The sequence below is a fragment of the Nomascus leucogenys genome, chromosome 1a, assembly GCF_006542625.1.
Source record: "Nomascus leucogenys isolate Asia chromosome 1a, Asia_NLE_v1, whole genome shotgun sequence".
Taxonomy (NCBI): domain Eukaryota; kingdom Metazoa; phylum Chordata; class Mammalia; order Primates; family Hylobatidae; genus Nomascus; species Nomascus leucogenys.
This window is the reverse complement of record NC_044381.1, coordinates 16,190,965-16,206,746: the sequence shown is the minus strand read 5'-3', so window position 1 is coordinate 16,206,746 and position 15,782 is coordinate 16,190,965. Positions and strand designations below refer to the sequence as shown.

Here is a 15,782-nt window from a genome sequence, read left to right as displayed (position 1 = left end):
ATCTCCTGACGTCATGATCTGCCCGTCTCGGCCTCCAAAGTGCTGGGATTATAGGCATGAGCCACCACGCCCAGCCCTATTGATCTCTTTTTACCAGCAGGTTCATGACAAATAGTGCATGCATATTCAATTGTCTAATCATTTTTCTATTATAGACTAATACATGCTATTATAAAATATAAAATATTTGTAATAAACTTTCATATTTTGTGATTTAGTAATGTGGAAATGAAGCAGCAAGTTAGAGTCAATATGTTGTTAAAAATGGAATTTTTCTGTTTAGCAATATTACTTGGCAACACTTAAATGAGTTTTGAGCTTCATATATTTGGCTCTGATTTCCTGTTTTGTGTATGTGACTTTTTTTTTTTGTTTTTTGTTTTGAGACAGAGTCTCTTGCTCTGTCGTCCAGGCTGGAGTGCAGTGGCGTGATCTTGGCTCACTGCAACCTCTGCTTCCCAGGTTCAAGCGATTCTCCTGCCTCAGCCTCCTGAGTAGCTGGGATTACAGGGACACGCCCCCAAGCCCAGCTAATTTTTGTATTTTCAGTAGAGATGGGGTTTCACCATGTTGGCCAGGCTGGTCTTGAACTCCTGGGCTCAAATGATCCTCCCATCTCAGCCTCCCAAAGTGTTGGGATTACAGACATGAGCCACTGTGCCTGGCCTGTGACTTGTTTCTTTTAAGAGTTCTAGTTGTGTAACAACTGAATTTTAGTGTGTGTTCTTGTGGGTATACATATTATTCACTAAAAGTGAATTAAGAGAGATAACCGCTTGTCTTTGTTTATATACCATTAGGAAAATTGGAATGCACATGTACACACTTAGGGCTTCAAAGTGTGTGCCATGTAAGAAACACATTGTAGGATTTGAGCTGCCTCAATATTATAAAACTAGTATTGAATTCAGTTAATGATTTCCTGTTTTCTTAGAATGTTTTACATCAGTCTTGACTCTTATAAGCTTTGACATTGGTATTTGAGGTCTGAGTTCGTACATATAGAGAAATAGCAAGAGTATTTTATTAGGAGGTGTTTCAAAGACTGTATTACAATGGTTAAAGGAACGTCCAAAACCTCTTTAAGGAACACTGCAAGTTGAGACTCTGCTGTTTTAATAGGTAGGTGACCTTGCCTGAGTCAGTCTTCTTGAATTTCAGTTTTCTAATCTTTAAAATGAGGTTTTTGGTGATCCCTCAGTTTCCTTTCAGCTCTGGAATTTGGTGGGTAAGTTACCTTGAATGTGTATCTTCTGTTGTTAAAATTTTTAAAAACAATATAAAAGGAAACAAATCCTTTTTACTCCTGTTTTTTAGAAATAACCCCTAAACCTGGTAATATTTTGATGTATTTTTTTCAAACTTGTCTATGCATTTTTTAAAGGATCTTCTGTCGTATATAGTTATGCCCTGCTTTCGTGTGCATGTGTGTGTGTATTAAGCATTTGGTATGTTATTTTAAAGTGGAATGCCTTGAAGAATGAATCAGTCAGACCTACTGTTAACATTTTGATATATTTCAGACTGACTTTTGCAATTTTTTGGTATTTGATATTATGTATAATTATATCCTGCGTTTACTTAGCATATTAAGGATTTTTTTATATGTAATTTTATTTTATTTTATTTTATTTTTTGAGACGGAGCCTCGCTCTGTCACCCAGGCTGGAGTGCAGTGTTGCGATCTCCGCTCGCTGCAAGCTCCGCCTCCCGGGCTCATGCCATTCTCCTGCCTCAGCCTCCGGAGTAGCTGGGACTACAGGCGCCCGCCACCACGCCCGGAGAATTTTTTGTATTTTTAGTAGAGACGGGGTTTTACCGTGTTAGCCAGGATGGTCTCGATCTCCTGACCTCGTGATCTACCCGCCTCGGCCTTCCAAAGTGCTGGGATTACAGGCGTGAGCCACCGCGCTTGGCCTTTTATATGTAATTTTAAAGTGGAATGCCTTGAAGAATGAATCAAAACCACAGATGCATAAGGTTGTGCCCTTGGGAAGTAGTATAGTGATGTCCACTGAAAAACTAATCTGGTCCCTGTTCACTAAACCTGTAGGACTGCGTGCCCAAGGAATATATTTTTTTTCCATCTGCTGTCATTTTTGAGTCTCATTAAGAGTTCATCAGTCTTGAGCATATCTTACTCTTTTGTTTTTTTGTTTTGTTCTGTGTTTTGAAACAGAGCCTCACTCTGCCACCCAGGCTGGAATGCAGTGGCACGATCTTGGTTGGCTCACTGCAATCTCTGCCTCCCAAATTCAGGTGATTCTCCTGCTTCAGCCTTCCTAGTGGCTGGGATTACAGGTGCATGCCACCACGGCTAGCTAATTTTTGTATTTTTAGTGGAGATGGGGTTTTGCCGTGTTGGCCAGGCTGGTCTCAAACTCCTGACCTCAGGTGATACGCCTGCCTTGGCCTCCCAAAGTGCTGGGGCTGGGGTTACAAATGTGAGCCACCATTCCCAGCTTGACCCGCTTATTCTTAGAATGTATTGTGAAGATAGGTGCAGAGATTGAGCAATGTGTTTATTATAGCAGTGTGATTTTATAATATAAAATTTGATATGGAAAATGGCCCAACAATAGGTTTAGCTATTCGGTGAAATACTGTGTAGGTGTTAAGTAATTGTTGACATAAAAAGATACTCATTTTAATTTGAAGAGATCTACTTTTGAGTAAGTTTGTATCATATACATTGAAATTGCATAGTTATATATGTATATATACAAATAAGTGGGCTGAAAACAGTAGATTTAGTTGGTGAAATTATGGATTAGTTTTCTTTGATAGGATATGTTATTGTCAAAAAATTTTAACAGTTTTATTAAAATATAATTCATTTCTCCAAAAAGAAACCATGTATGCATTAGCATTTACTTTCCATTTCTACCCAGTCTTCTTTCCCACCTTGGCCTAGGTGGCAACTAACCTACTTTCTTCCTATTCTGGGCACGTCATATAAATGGAATCAGCCGGGCACGGTGGCTCACACCTGTAATCCCAGCACTTTGGGAGGCCAAGGCAGGCGGATCACGAGGTCAGGAGACCAGCCTGGACAACACGGTGAAACCCCATCTCTACTAAAAATATAAAAAGTAGCCAGGCATGGTTGCACATGCCTGTAATTCCAGCTACTTGGGAGGCTAAGGCAGGAAAATTTCTTGAACTTGGGAAGCAGAGGTTGCAGTGAGCCAAGATAGCGCAATTGCACTCCAGCCTGAGTGACAGAGCGAGACTGTCTCAAAAAAAAAAAAAAAAATGGAATCATAGGACGTGTGGTCTTCAGTGGCTGGCTTTTCTCACTTAGGATGGTGTTTTTCAAGGTTCATCCGTGCTCTAGCCTGGATGTGATAGTACATTATTACTTTTTATTGTCAAATACTTCATTATGTTGATTTACCATATTGTATTTATTTATCACTTGATAGACATTTGAGTTATTTTTACTTTTGGCTTTCATGAATAATGCTGTGAACATTTGTATCCAAGTTTTTTTGTGAACATAAGTTTTCATTTCTCTAGGAGAAAATTCCTGGGTCAGATGTAACTTCATGTTTAATGTTTTGAGAAAACTCAGACTTTCCAAATCAGCTGCACCATTTAACATTCCCACCAGCAATTGTATGAGGGTTCCAATTTCTCCACATCCTTGCCAATACTTGTTATTATTTGTTATTTTTTGGCTGTCTGGGTGGGAGTGAGGGTAGTATCTTGTCATTTTTGATTTATATTTCCTGGATAACTTAATGATGTTGAATTATGTGAACTAAAAAAAAATGTGTGCGAAGTTAAAAATCTTCTGTACTTAACATGAATTTACATTTGTAAAAGTCTTTTCAGTTGGACATAGTTATTTAATTTTTGGTATATTAAGATACGTGAATTTATGTATGACATCAGTTGAACCATAATGGTTAATAATGCAAGGTACAACTTGTAAATCTGAATCTGGGAGTAGGAGCAAGGGGTGAATTTTTTAAAAAAACCTACTTAGCAAAGTTAAGAATAAAAACCAATTGTAATGAAAAGGTACATGTAAAATGAGGTGGTGTGAATAAAACTAAATGTAAACATTACATTTTATGAATGAATATAGTTCTGTTAAGACTTTCTAACTGTTTTAATAAACCACTTTGCTATGTCTTATTTTGTGAGACAAAGCTCAAACAAAACAAGACCAAGTAATGATACAATGTCACAAAGAAAGCAGGAATGGCAATACTGCTGTTAAAAGTGGAATTTAAACTCAAGGCTTGAAGAGAGAAGGGTATATATAGGTAGTCCTTAGCTTTACATAGTTCCTATGGGCACAAATTTCAATTGCCATGACCTAGCCAAATAACAGTCCACTAACACCATGGTTAAAATTTCTCCTACCCTGCCATATTAACTGTAATTGCATAAATTACAAAATTTGCTGCTAGTCTTTCAACCCACAAATTAAGATGTAAATTACAGGTGCATATAATGTCACTTTGAAAGTTTCTTGGTGATTGGTCACCATACATTAGTTTCTCAAAATCATGCACAGTGGGATGTATAGTTGGCCTCTGTCTCCTAATGATGTCCCCATGTGACAGTTTACCAAAATAAACGAGGAAATTGGTCAACAAAGATGATAGTGCAGCAAAAGTCACAATGCTAGATGGGAAATTTGAATTTAATATAAATGGAATAATAGAATAAATAGCTTATCTTGTGAATATAGATGGTTTGCAGTTGGAGAGACACTAATTGTCCAGCCAGAGAAACTTAGTGAAGGCAAGCTTATCAACATAAATGAAAAAGGTAGTTGTAATGGAAAATATGAAGATATCCTATTAATAGAAGTGATACCAACAAAAAACATTGAGGATATTTCACATCATTGAAAGCATGAAGGATAAAATATTGGAATGTGATCCAAACTTAGAAAGGAGTATGACAATTTGCCAAGGCATAGAAGATAGATTCATTCCATATCATAATTAATATCACTAGAAGAAGGCAAGCACTGTTCAAACTATTCTTGATAGATTTTTTTATACAAAGAAATGATACACTTTAATCTCAGTGTTCCTAATGTTTTAAGTTACAGCATACTAAGTTGGTATTGGTTTTACTATTTCATTTCCTTATGCATTTACATAACCGTCAGTAATAGACTGCTTAATGTTCTGACAATTTTTAAAGGTCACAGAACAATCGTAACTTTTCTCATTGATTATTAAGATTGCCTTGCATGGTCATTTTTAAGAACTGCTTTTTTTGAGGTTAAGAAAAATGATTCGTGTAAAAAAATTTAGCTTTTATACAGTAACTTTGTGGTAGATCAGTCTTCAGTGGCTTTTAGACTTAGAGCCATACCTTTAAAAAAAAAATATACACATTTGAGGTTTTAAAATATTTTCCTGTAATTATTTTTGAGGTCTTCCTACTCCTGAAGTTCCTGGTGACCCCAATTTTGAGCCCTTTGGGGATTTTAAATTGTAAATGAGGGTGCTTAAGATTCAACTTCTTTAGTTGTCTTTTTAACTTCCAAATTTTATTTTTGTCTTTGGCTTTAAGAGTTAATACTTTTAAAATAATCTCTTTACTGTTGTTTTTCTGGTTTTTCAGGAGGGAGAATTTGTGTTGCATTGGGTTTGTTCTGACCAGAAATATGTTTTCATGGAGGTTTAACTCAAGTCATTTACTTGGAATTTGAAACCTGTTACATAAGAGGAATGTTGTACTGTTATAGCTAAATGTGTTAATTTTTCTAATTTGAGATTATAGACAGGAATTAATGATGTCTAGTAAAATCTTCGGTTTTTGATGGAATGAGATGATTTCAGTTTAACTCCAAAGTAAATTTGGTAAATTATTGGTTTGCCTTAATCCTAGCATAATAATATTACTTTGAAAATGGGATGTGCAGTTAAAATACATGGATACAATGAATGTTACAGAATTTAAATAATAAAGCTGACTTATATATACCCTGATTTTTTATATATATGTGTATATATAATTTTTTTTTTTTTTTTTGAGACGCGGTTTCGCTCTTGCTGCCCAGGCTGGAGTGCAATGGTGTGATCTTGGCTCACCACAACCTCCGCCTCCTGGGTACAAGCGATTCTCCTGCCTCCAAGCGATTCTCCTGCCTCAGCCTCCCAAGTAGCTGGGATTACAGGCGTGCGCCACCATGCCCGGCTAATTTTGTATTTTTAGTAGAGACGGCATTTCGCCACATTGGCCAGGCTGGTTTCAAACCCCTGACCTCAGGCGATCTGCCCGGCTAGGCCTCCCAAGTGCTGGGATTATAGGCATGAGCCACCACTCCCAGCCATATTTAAATAGAACTCATAAGTCTTTTAATTGAAATTTTATTTTAGAGCCTTTTTAAAGTTCTAACTAGAATGTTAACTGTACTCATTAGTTGCCTAATTCTTAAAGAATTTTAGCAGATAAGGAATTTGTGATATATATCTAATGATAGTAATAATTTTAAAATTTAGTACATTTTAGAGGAAATGAGTATCAGTTCCATTTTCCTGTTGCTTTGGGGAGTGTATGTCTATCAGCTGTCATAGTAAAATTATCAACATACTTACGTCTAGCTTTATAGAACTGACAGACTTGCATATGACTCACTGATGTAGGGAGGAGATGTACAGGGTCCGTCCTGGATAATGTATCTAAATATATATGTACAGATGGTCCCTGACCTACTGATATGGTTTGGCTGTGTGTCCCCACCCAAATTGCACCTCGATTTGTAATAATCCCCACATGTCAAGGGCAGGACCAGGTAGAGGTAATTGAATGATGGGGGCAATTTCCCAAATGCTGTTCTCCTGATAGTGAGTCTCATGAGATCTGATGGTTTCATAAGTGTCTGGCATTTCCCCTGCTTGCACTCATTCCCTCTGCTGCATCCCTGTGAAGAGGTACGTTCTGCCATAATTGTAAGTTTTCTGAGGCCTCCCCAGCCATGCGGAACTTTGAGTCAATTAAACCTCTTTTCTTTATGAACTATCCAGTCTTGGGTATTTCCTCATAGCAGTGCGAGAACCGACTAATATGGTCAATTGGTACCAGAAAGTGGGGTGATGCTGTAAAGATACCTGAAAATGTAGAAGCGACTTTGGAACTGGGTAACAGAGGTTGGAACAGTTTGGAGGGCTCACAAGAAGACAGGAAAATGTGGGAAAGTTGAGAACTTCTAGAGACTTGTTGAATGGCTTTGACCCAAATGCTGATAATGATATGGACAATGAACTCCAGGCTGAGGTGGTCTCAGATGGAGATGAGGAACGTGTTGGGAACTGGAGTAAAGATCACTCTTGGTCTGCTTTAGCAGGGAGACTGGTGGCTTTTTGCCCCTGCCCTAGAGATCTGTGGAACTCTGAATTTGAGAGAGATGATTTAGGGTATCTGGCAGAAGAAATTTCTAAGCAGCAAGGCATTTAGGAAGTGACAGAGCATAAAAGGAAAATTTGCAGCCCGATGATTCAGTAGAAAAGAAAAACCCATTTTCTAGGGAAAAATTGAAGCTGGCTGCCAAACGCTAATCATCAAGACAATGGGGAAAATGCCTCCAAGGCATACCAGAGACCTTCCTAGCAGCCCCTCTCATCATAGGACCAGAGGCCTAGGAGGGAAAAATGGTTTCCTGGGCTGGGTCCAGGGCCTCCCCTGCTGTGTGCAGCCTTGGGACTTGGTGCCCTGTGTCCCAGCTGCTTCAGTCTTGGCTAAAAGGGACCAAGGTATAGCTGAGGCTGTTGTTTCAGAGGGTGCAAGCCCCAAACCTTGGCAGCTTCCGCATGGTGTTGGGTCTGCGGATGTGCAGAAGACAAGAATTGAGGTTTGGGAAACTCTGCCTAGATTTCAGAAGACATGTGGAAATGCCTGGATGTCCAGGTAGAAGTCTGCTGCAGGGATGAAGACTTCATGGAGAACCTGTGCTAGGACTGTGTGGAAGGGAAATGTGGGGTTGGATCCCCGACACTGAGTCCCCACTGGGGCACTGGCTGTGAGAAGGCCACCATCCTCCAGACCCCAGAATAGTAGATCCACCGACAGCTTGCACTATGCACCTGGAAAAGCTGCAGACATTCAACACCGGCCCAAGGCGGGGTGTGTACCATACAAAACCATAGGGGCAGAGCTTTTTAAGGCTGTGGGAGCCCACCTCTTGCATTTGCATGATCTGAATGTGAGAGATGGAGTCAAAGGAGATCATTTTGGAACTTGACTGCCCCTGTTAGATTTCCGACTTGCATGGGGCCTGTAGCCCCTTTGTTTTAGCCAGTTTCTCCCATTTGGGATAGGTGTATTTAGCGAATGCCTGTCCCCCCATTGTATCTAGGAAGTAACTTGCTTTTGATTTTACAGGCTCCTAGGTGGAAGAGACTTGCCTTGTCTCAGATGAGACTTTCAACTTGTACTTTTGGGTTAATGCTGGAATGAGTTAAGACTTTGGGGGATGGGGACTGCTGGATGGGCATGGTTGTGTTTTGAAATGTGAGGACATGAGATTTGAGAGAGGGGATGGGCAGAATGATATGGTTTGGCTCTGTGTCCCCTCGCAAATCTCACCTTGAATTCTAATAATCCCCATGTGTTAAGGGCGGAACCAGGTGGAGGTAATTGAATGATGGAGGTGGTTTCCCCCATGCTGTTCTTGTGATAGTGAGTTTCATGAGATCTGATGGTTTCATAAGCGTCTGGCATTTTCCCTGCTTGCATGCATTCTCTCCTGTGGCCCTGTGAAGAGGTGCCTTCTGCCATGATTGTAAGTTTCTTGGGGCCTCCCCAGCCGTGTGGAACTGTGAGTCAATTAAACTTCTTTTCTTTATAAATTACCCAGTCTCTGGTATTTCTTCATAGCAGTGTGAGAATGGACTAACACACCTACACTGATTCAACTTAGATTTTTTGACTTTAGAGTGGGTTTTTCATGGTATTTAAATGGATTTCCGACTTTAGATATTTTAGATTTACAGTGGGCTTATTGGGACATAAGAACTGTCTGTGTATATATGTACACACACATGCAAACAGTTGATTCCATATTTTGGATTATTATTTGTGGATTCCATATTCGCGAATGTACCTACTCACCAAAATTTATTTGTAAGCCCAGATCAGTAGTACTTGTTGTACAGGTCATTCACAAACGTGCACTGAGTAGCGGAAACATTTGAGTCTCCTGATACAACACATTCTTAGCTGAGGTTGTGCAAGGGAATGCTTGCCTTCTTTTTTCAGCACTCATACTGTAAGCAAGTATCTTTTTTGCAGTCTATTGCCATGCATTTTTGTGCTTTTGTTGATCATTTTGCTATTTAAACTAGCCCCCAAGCATAATGCTAAAGTGCTCTTTAGTGTTGCTAAGTGCGAGAAGGTTATAATGTGCCTTACAGAGAAAGCGCATGTTACATACGCTGTTGGCTATGAGTTCAGTGTTAATGAGTTAGCAGTCTGTATTAAATATGGTGTCTTTAAACAGAAACGCACATAAAATGAATTTATGTATTGATTGGTTCATGAAAACCTTGTGATTACAGGAACCTAACCCCGTATTTCCCCTAGGAGCAACGGTTGAGTATTTGCTAATTCAGTTTTCACAGTGACTTTATAGAACATTACTACCACAGATAGCAAGAATTGACATGAATGGGTTATAACATGTCTGATTCCCTCATTGAGAAAAATAAAATTCTTAACATACTCATTGATTATTTTAAAAACACGATAGTTTTGTGAGTTGTATAATATATGAAGTTATTTTGAAGTGAAACTATATTTGGGGTGCAGTTAAATGTATTGATTAATGCTAATGTGTCAAAGTTTGTAGTTTAAAAAAAACCCAAATTTATTGAATTAACCTTTTTTTTTTTTTTTTTTGAGACAGATTCTCACTCTGTCACCCAGGCTGGAGTGCAGTGGCGTGATCTCAGCTCACTGCAACCTCCGCCTCCCGGGTTCAAGCGATTCTCCTGCCTCAGCCTCCCAAGTAGCTGGGACTACAGGTGCACGCCACCACGCCCGGCTAATTTTTGTATTTTTAGTAGAGACGGGGTTTCACCATGTTGGCCAGGCTGGTCCCAAACTCCTGACCTCAGGTGATCCACCCACCTCAGCTTCCCAAAGTGGTGGGATTATAGGCGTAAGGCACCGCGCCTGGCGATGTAACCATTTTTAAGTGTATAGTTCAGCAGTGTTAAGTACATGCACATTGTGCAGCATCTGTGGTTTTACTTAACAGGATTATGGATTTAAATAGTAGCTTGTTACTGAATTTAATAAAAGTATTTGGATTAATTGCCCTTTAACTTATATAAGATTTGTAATGCAGTTTAGGGTATGTATTTTTGATAATTGCATAATAGGGTGTCTTATTTAATAAATTATATATTTGAGCTTGCTTTGCACTCACATCCTCCCCACTTCTTTTTTAGTGCTTTTTTAGGACCAAAGGATATATTTCCTTACTCAGAAAATAAGGAAAAGTATGGCAAACCAAATAAAAGAAAAGGTTTTAATGAAGGTTTATGGGAGATAGATAACAATCCAAAAGTGAAATTTTCAAGTCAACAGGTAAGTCATATAACATAAAATTTGGTATTACTTATTTAATCCTGGGGAATAATCACTATCTCTAGCTGTAGGAAAATAAATACTAAAAGCCTTGGGAATTTCATACTAGCTTGTTGTGTTCTTATTTGTGAGGTTGAACCTTAGACATTTTATATCAAAACGAATTGACAAAATCATTATTTTGTGTAGTTAAGCAGATCTCAAGAAACTGGGAACTATTCAGTTATTTAACTCCTGATAGAGGGTTTAATACATCATTGAATTTAAAGCTGTATGTACTGTTCTAAATTTAGGTTTTGCAACTTACATGGTGTGTGCCTAAGCTTTCTTATTCTCTTTAATTAATTAATTTAAAAAAAAATTTTTTTTTTTTGAGATGGAGTTTCGCTCTTGTTGCCCAGGCTGGAGTGCAATGGTGCAATCTTGGCTCACTGCAACTTGGCCTCCCGGGTTCAAGTGATTGTCCTGCCTCAGCCTCCCAAGTAGCTGGGTTACAGGTGCCCACCACCATGCCTGGCTAACTTTTTGTATTTTTAATAGAGACAGGGTTTTGTCATGTTGGCCAGACTGGTCTCAAACTCCTGACTTCAGGTGATCCACCCGCCTCAGCCTCCCAAAGTGCTGGGATTACAGATGTGAGCCATTGCGCCCAGCCTTTGATTTCTAAATCCGTAGAATTGTATTAGAATGTGAACCTCATGAGTTAAATTAGTATGTGACAAATGTACTTGTAGCACTATGCAAATTATATTTATTGGTGTCAGCAGACACCTTATACCTTCTTTTCTGTGGTTTTTCCCATGGGTCCAGAGCTTTTATTAATTTATATGTGATACTAAATTTTCATGGAGTGGTTTGCCTTTATCCAATTTGTGTTGTTTTTTTCCTACAGAAAATATTGGTTCTCTTACTTTTCCTCTGTGTTGGTATTGATGTGATTTAGAAAAAAATTTTTTTATTTTTTTTGAGAGGAGTCTTGCTCTGTTGCCGAGGCTGGAGCGCAGTGGTGCTATCTTGGCTCACTGTAAGCTCCGCCCCCTGTGTTCACACCATTCTCCTGCCTCAGCCTTCCGAGTAGCTGGGACTACAGGCGTCCGCCACCACACCCGGCTAATTTTTTGTATTTTTAGTAGAGACAGGGTTTCACCGTGTTAGCCAGGATGGTCTCCATCTCCCGACCTTGTGATCAGCCTGCCTCGGCCTCCCAAAGTGTTGGGATTACAGGCCTGAGCCACTGTGCCCAGCCTAATTTTTTGTATTTTTAGTAGAGACGGGGTTTCACCTTGTTAGCCAGGATGGTCTCGATCTCCTGACCTTGTGATCTGCCCACCTCGGCTTCCCAAAGTGCTGGGATTATAGGCTTAGAAAAATTTTTTATATTGTCAATTGCATTCTGGAATTGTTGCATATATTCCCAAATGAATGTTCCAGAACTCTTATGATTTAAAATAAACAGATGGCTTTATAATAGGATCAGAGAGCTATGAGAGGAGGTTTTTATGAAGATAATTGGGACAGTTTCTCATTCATCAATAAATGTCCTCTGTGTAAGACCTGAGGTCCGAAAACTGGGAAGAGCACAAGTAAACCTAAAGAAGGGAGGTAGCAACAAAGTGGAAATTCTGCAGCTTTTTACTTTTTTTTTTTTTTTTTTTTGAGATGGAGTCTCACTCTGTCGCCTGGGCTGGAGTGCAGTGGTGCCATCTCGGCTCACTGAAGCCTCTGCCCCCTGGGTTCAAGCAATTCTCCTGCCTCAGCCTCCCGAGTAGCTGGGATTACGTGTGCCTGCCACCGTGCCTGGCTAATTTTTGTATTTTTAGTAGAGATGGGGTTTCACCATCTTGGCCAGGCCAGTCTTGAACTCCTGACCTCATGATCCACCCACCTCAGCCTCCCAAAGTGCTGGGATTACAGGCATGAGTCACTGTGCCCGGCCTAGCTTTTTACTCTTAAACCGATAAATTGTATTTCTTCACATATGCCATGCTTTTTCTTATCTTGGAGAACTTTTTAGATACCATTCTATCTGGAACATATAAATCTTTCATTGATGCTCCAAGGCCACATTAAATGATCATAAGTGACTTCATTACTTCCCAGTACTTACTTGTTAATGCATTTATCGAACCATATCATAATTGTTTCTGTACTTGTCTGTACCTGCTACAGAATATTATGTTGCCTCTGTGAACAAAGGTTTATGTCCTGTGTGCCCAGCATGTACACATGTGAGAAGAATAGCCAATCACTAAATAATTTGTTGAATGGCTACATGGTTTCTTATCATTATTGCCTTGACTGTGTAATGGGAAGACATCTGTCTAAAGAGACAGAATTGATTGTTTTCTGAAACTTAACATCTTGTAATTTCTTTTTTTTGTTGTTTTTTTTTGGAGACAGGGTCTTGCTCTGTCACCCAGGTTGGAATGCAGTGGTGCAATTTTGATTTTGGCTTGCTGCAACCTCTGCCTCCTGGGTTTAAGCTATACTTGTGCCTCAGCCTCCCGAGTAGCTGGGATTACAGGCGCATGCCACCATGCCTGGCTAATTTTTGTATTTTTGGTAGAGATGGGGTTTCACCATATTGGCCAGGCTGGTCTTGAACGCCTGACCTCAAGCGATTCGCCTGCCTCAGCCTCCCAAAGTGCTGGGATTACAGGTGTGAGCCACAGTGCCCACCTACGTTTTGTAATTTCTCTTGGATCATTTGTCTTGTGATTGCACCTTTATGGTCTTTCTCATCGTCCAAATTGCCAAGCCTTGTCACCATATAGTCTTGGAATTTTTTTTTATTTTTATTTTTTGAGACTGCGTTGCCCAGGCTGGGGTACAGTGGTGCAGTCATGGTTCACTACAGCCTCAACCTCCTGGGCTCAGGCTGAGGAGGGAGGATGCCTTGAGCCCAGGAATTGAGGCTTCAATGAACCATAATTGCGCCACTGCCTCCAGCCTGGGTGATAGAGTGAGACCCTGTCTCTAAAAATAAATAAATAAATAAATAAATAAAGAGTTGTATATATTGTTGGGGTAAAAACTTATTTTGTGAAATTAATAGAGTTGATTGCTCACAGGCAGCAAGTAAACAATCAAATGCATCATCTGATGTTGAAGTTGAAGAAAAGGAAACTAGTGTTTCAAAGGAAGATACCGACCATGAAGAAAAAGCCAGCAGTGAGGTATGTTCTATTTCTCCTAACATTTTAAACCCATTTTGTTTCAAGGAAGAAATAATGAAATGAGTTGGCCATGATTAATTAGTAAGTAAATTTTAAAGTACTTGAAAAGTGAATTAGAAAATATTTAAGGCTTATTTCCTTGTGTAAATATTAAATACAGTATTGTTAAACAATTTATGTATCTTTAAGATGCATACATGTTATTATTTGAAGTTATTTTTATATGTAAAACATGAAGTCCAACTATAGGGTGCAGTAGTGTTAAGGATTTTTTTTAAAGAGAAGTGTTGTGGGATGGATGTACTGGAAAAAGCATTAGACTAAATTTTTTGAAACCTAGGTTGACGTCCAACTGTATATGATCTGTGTGTAAAGATCACTCATTTAGCCCTTCCAGGCCTAATGAAATGGTTGTTAGATGATCTTCAAAGTCCCAGCCACCCTTTAAAATTCACAATTCAAATTTATCCACCCCTAAAATTCAGAATTCTAGTGTAGAAAAAGTAGTTTTATAAATTTAAACAGATAGACTTCCTGGTGTACTAGCAAGCATGACTTACATTTGATCTGACAGTGGAAATGCATTTTTCTCACTTTATAATGTTGAGACATAATGTTTATAATTTCAGAACTCTACAGAGCAAAACAAATTTCCCCAATGCTTTCAGTTAAACGTGCTTGTAACTTTTAGTTTAAGAAGGTTTCTTTCATTCCTGGAATAATTTATTCAGTATTCAATTTTCTTTTTTCTTTTTTAGGATGTGACTAAAGCAGTTGACATAACTACTCCAAAAGCTGCCAGAAGAGGGAGAAAGAGAAAGGTAATTTCAGTGACTTACCAATCACAGGGATCTGAAAAGAATTTTTATTTTAGTTGGATTGAGGGAGAGTAGATATAATGAAACTTTAAATTTCAGCTTTTATTCTAAACCCTTTAATTTTTTATGGGTTATGTTTTACTTGGCAAAACTATCTGTGTTTCTTTCTTAGTGATATAGCACCCTTAAAATAACTTGAGTGGTAAAGGAAATAAAATGCACCAGTTTTCATTCATTTTAATGACTGTGCTTCAGTTTTCTCTAAAATGGGTAGAAATACATACTCCAAGGTTGTGGAGGATTAAATGATTTAACATATGTAAAATGTTTATGCTAAATCCTGATACGTAAACACTAGTAAGCGCTATATAAGTGTTGTCCATTATGTTATTGTTATTGTTACTTCACAACATTGTTGTGAGAAATGAGTGTGAGTGACAGTGCAAGGTTAGGTACATAGTAGGCTTTTAATTAATATGAAATTTTCCTTCCATATACGAAGTTTTGTTCACACCCTTTTGCGACATATTTATGTCTCAAATTTTTATTATATACCAAAGATGCAAAGAAAACCAAAAGTTCAGTATCTCATGAGGAGGTAAACTATGAAAATAAATAATTACAGTGGCTTATTTGTTGTGCAGTATGGGTTGGCGGTGGTGTGATAACAAGATTTTAAAATACAGGCAGAATTTTGTCAGGCAGATGAAGGAGCAGGGAAGGACATATGAAGCCATTTGAATAGCATCTACAGGTACATAGAGGAAATTCCATTTCAAGCATCTTGAGTATTGTACTTCATTATTAACACACCATAAAGTTTGAGGGAAATGGCTACCAAAAAAACCCGATGTTGTCCTAAAGACCTTGGAACTTACAGTAAGTGATGGGAAATGATTGAATTATTTTAAATTTTAGATACCTCCTTTAAAAAATTTTTTTTAAGAGATGGGGTCTCATGCGGTCACATAGGCTAGAGTAGTGCACTGGTGCAATCATGCCTCACTACAGCCTCAAACTTGTGGGCTCAAGGGATTTTCCCATCTTATCCTCCCTAATAGCTGGGACTGTAGAAGTGCGCCACCACACCTGGCTAATTTTTTTTTTTTTTTTTTTTTGAGATGGATCTTGCTCTGTCATCCAGGTTGGAGTGAAGTGGTGCGATCTTGGCTCACTGCAACCGCCACCTCCTGAGTTCAAACAATTCTGCTTCCTTGGCCTCCCA

The 15,782-nt window shown here is 38.8% G+C and overlaps 1 protein-coding gene across 5 annotated transcripts in view; it reads left to right on the top strand.

Moving 5' to 3' along the window:
* Positions 1-15,782, top strand: part of PSIP1 (PC4 and SFRS1 interacting protein 1) — a 48,374-nt gene that overhangs the window by 11,129 nt on the left and 21,463 nt on the right. For all 5 annotated transcript variants that reach the window (XM_003260417.4, XM_012500777.2, XM_030816701.1 and 2 more), the window contains exons 4-6: positions 10,425-10,563; positions 13,635-13,739; positions 14,498-14,560. In XM_003260417.4, coding sequence (XP_003260465.2) covers positions 10,425-10,563; positions 13,635-13,739; positions 14,498-14,560 — 307 coding nt within the window. The remainder of the gene's footprint in view (positions 1-10,424; positions 10,564-13,634; positions 13,740-14,497; positions 14,561-15,782) is intronic.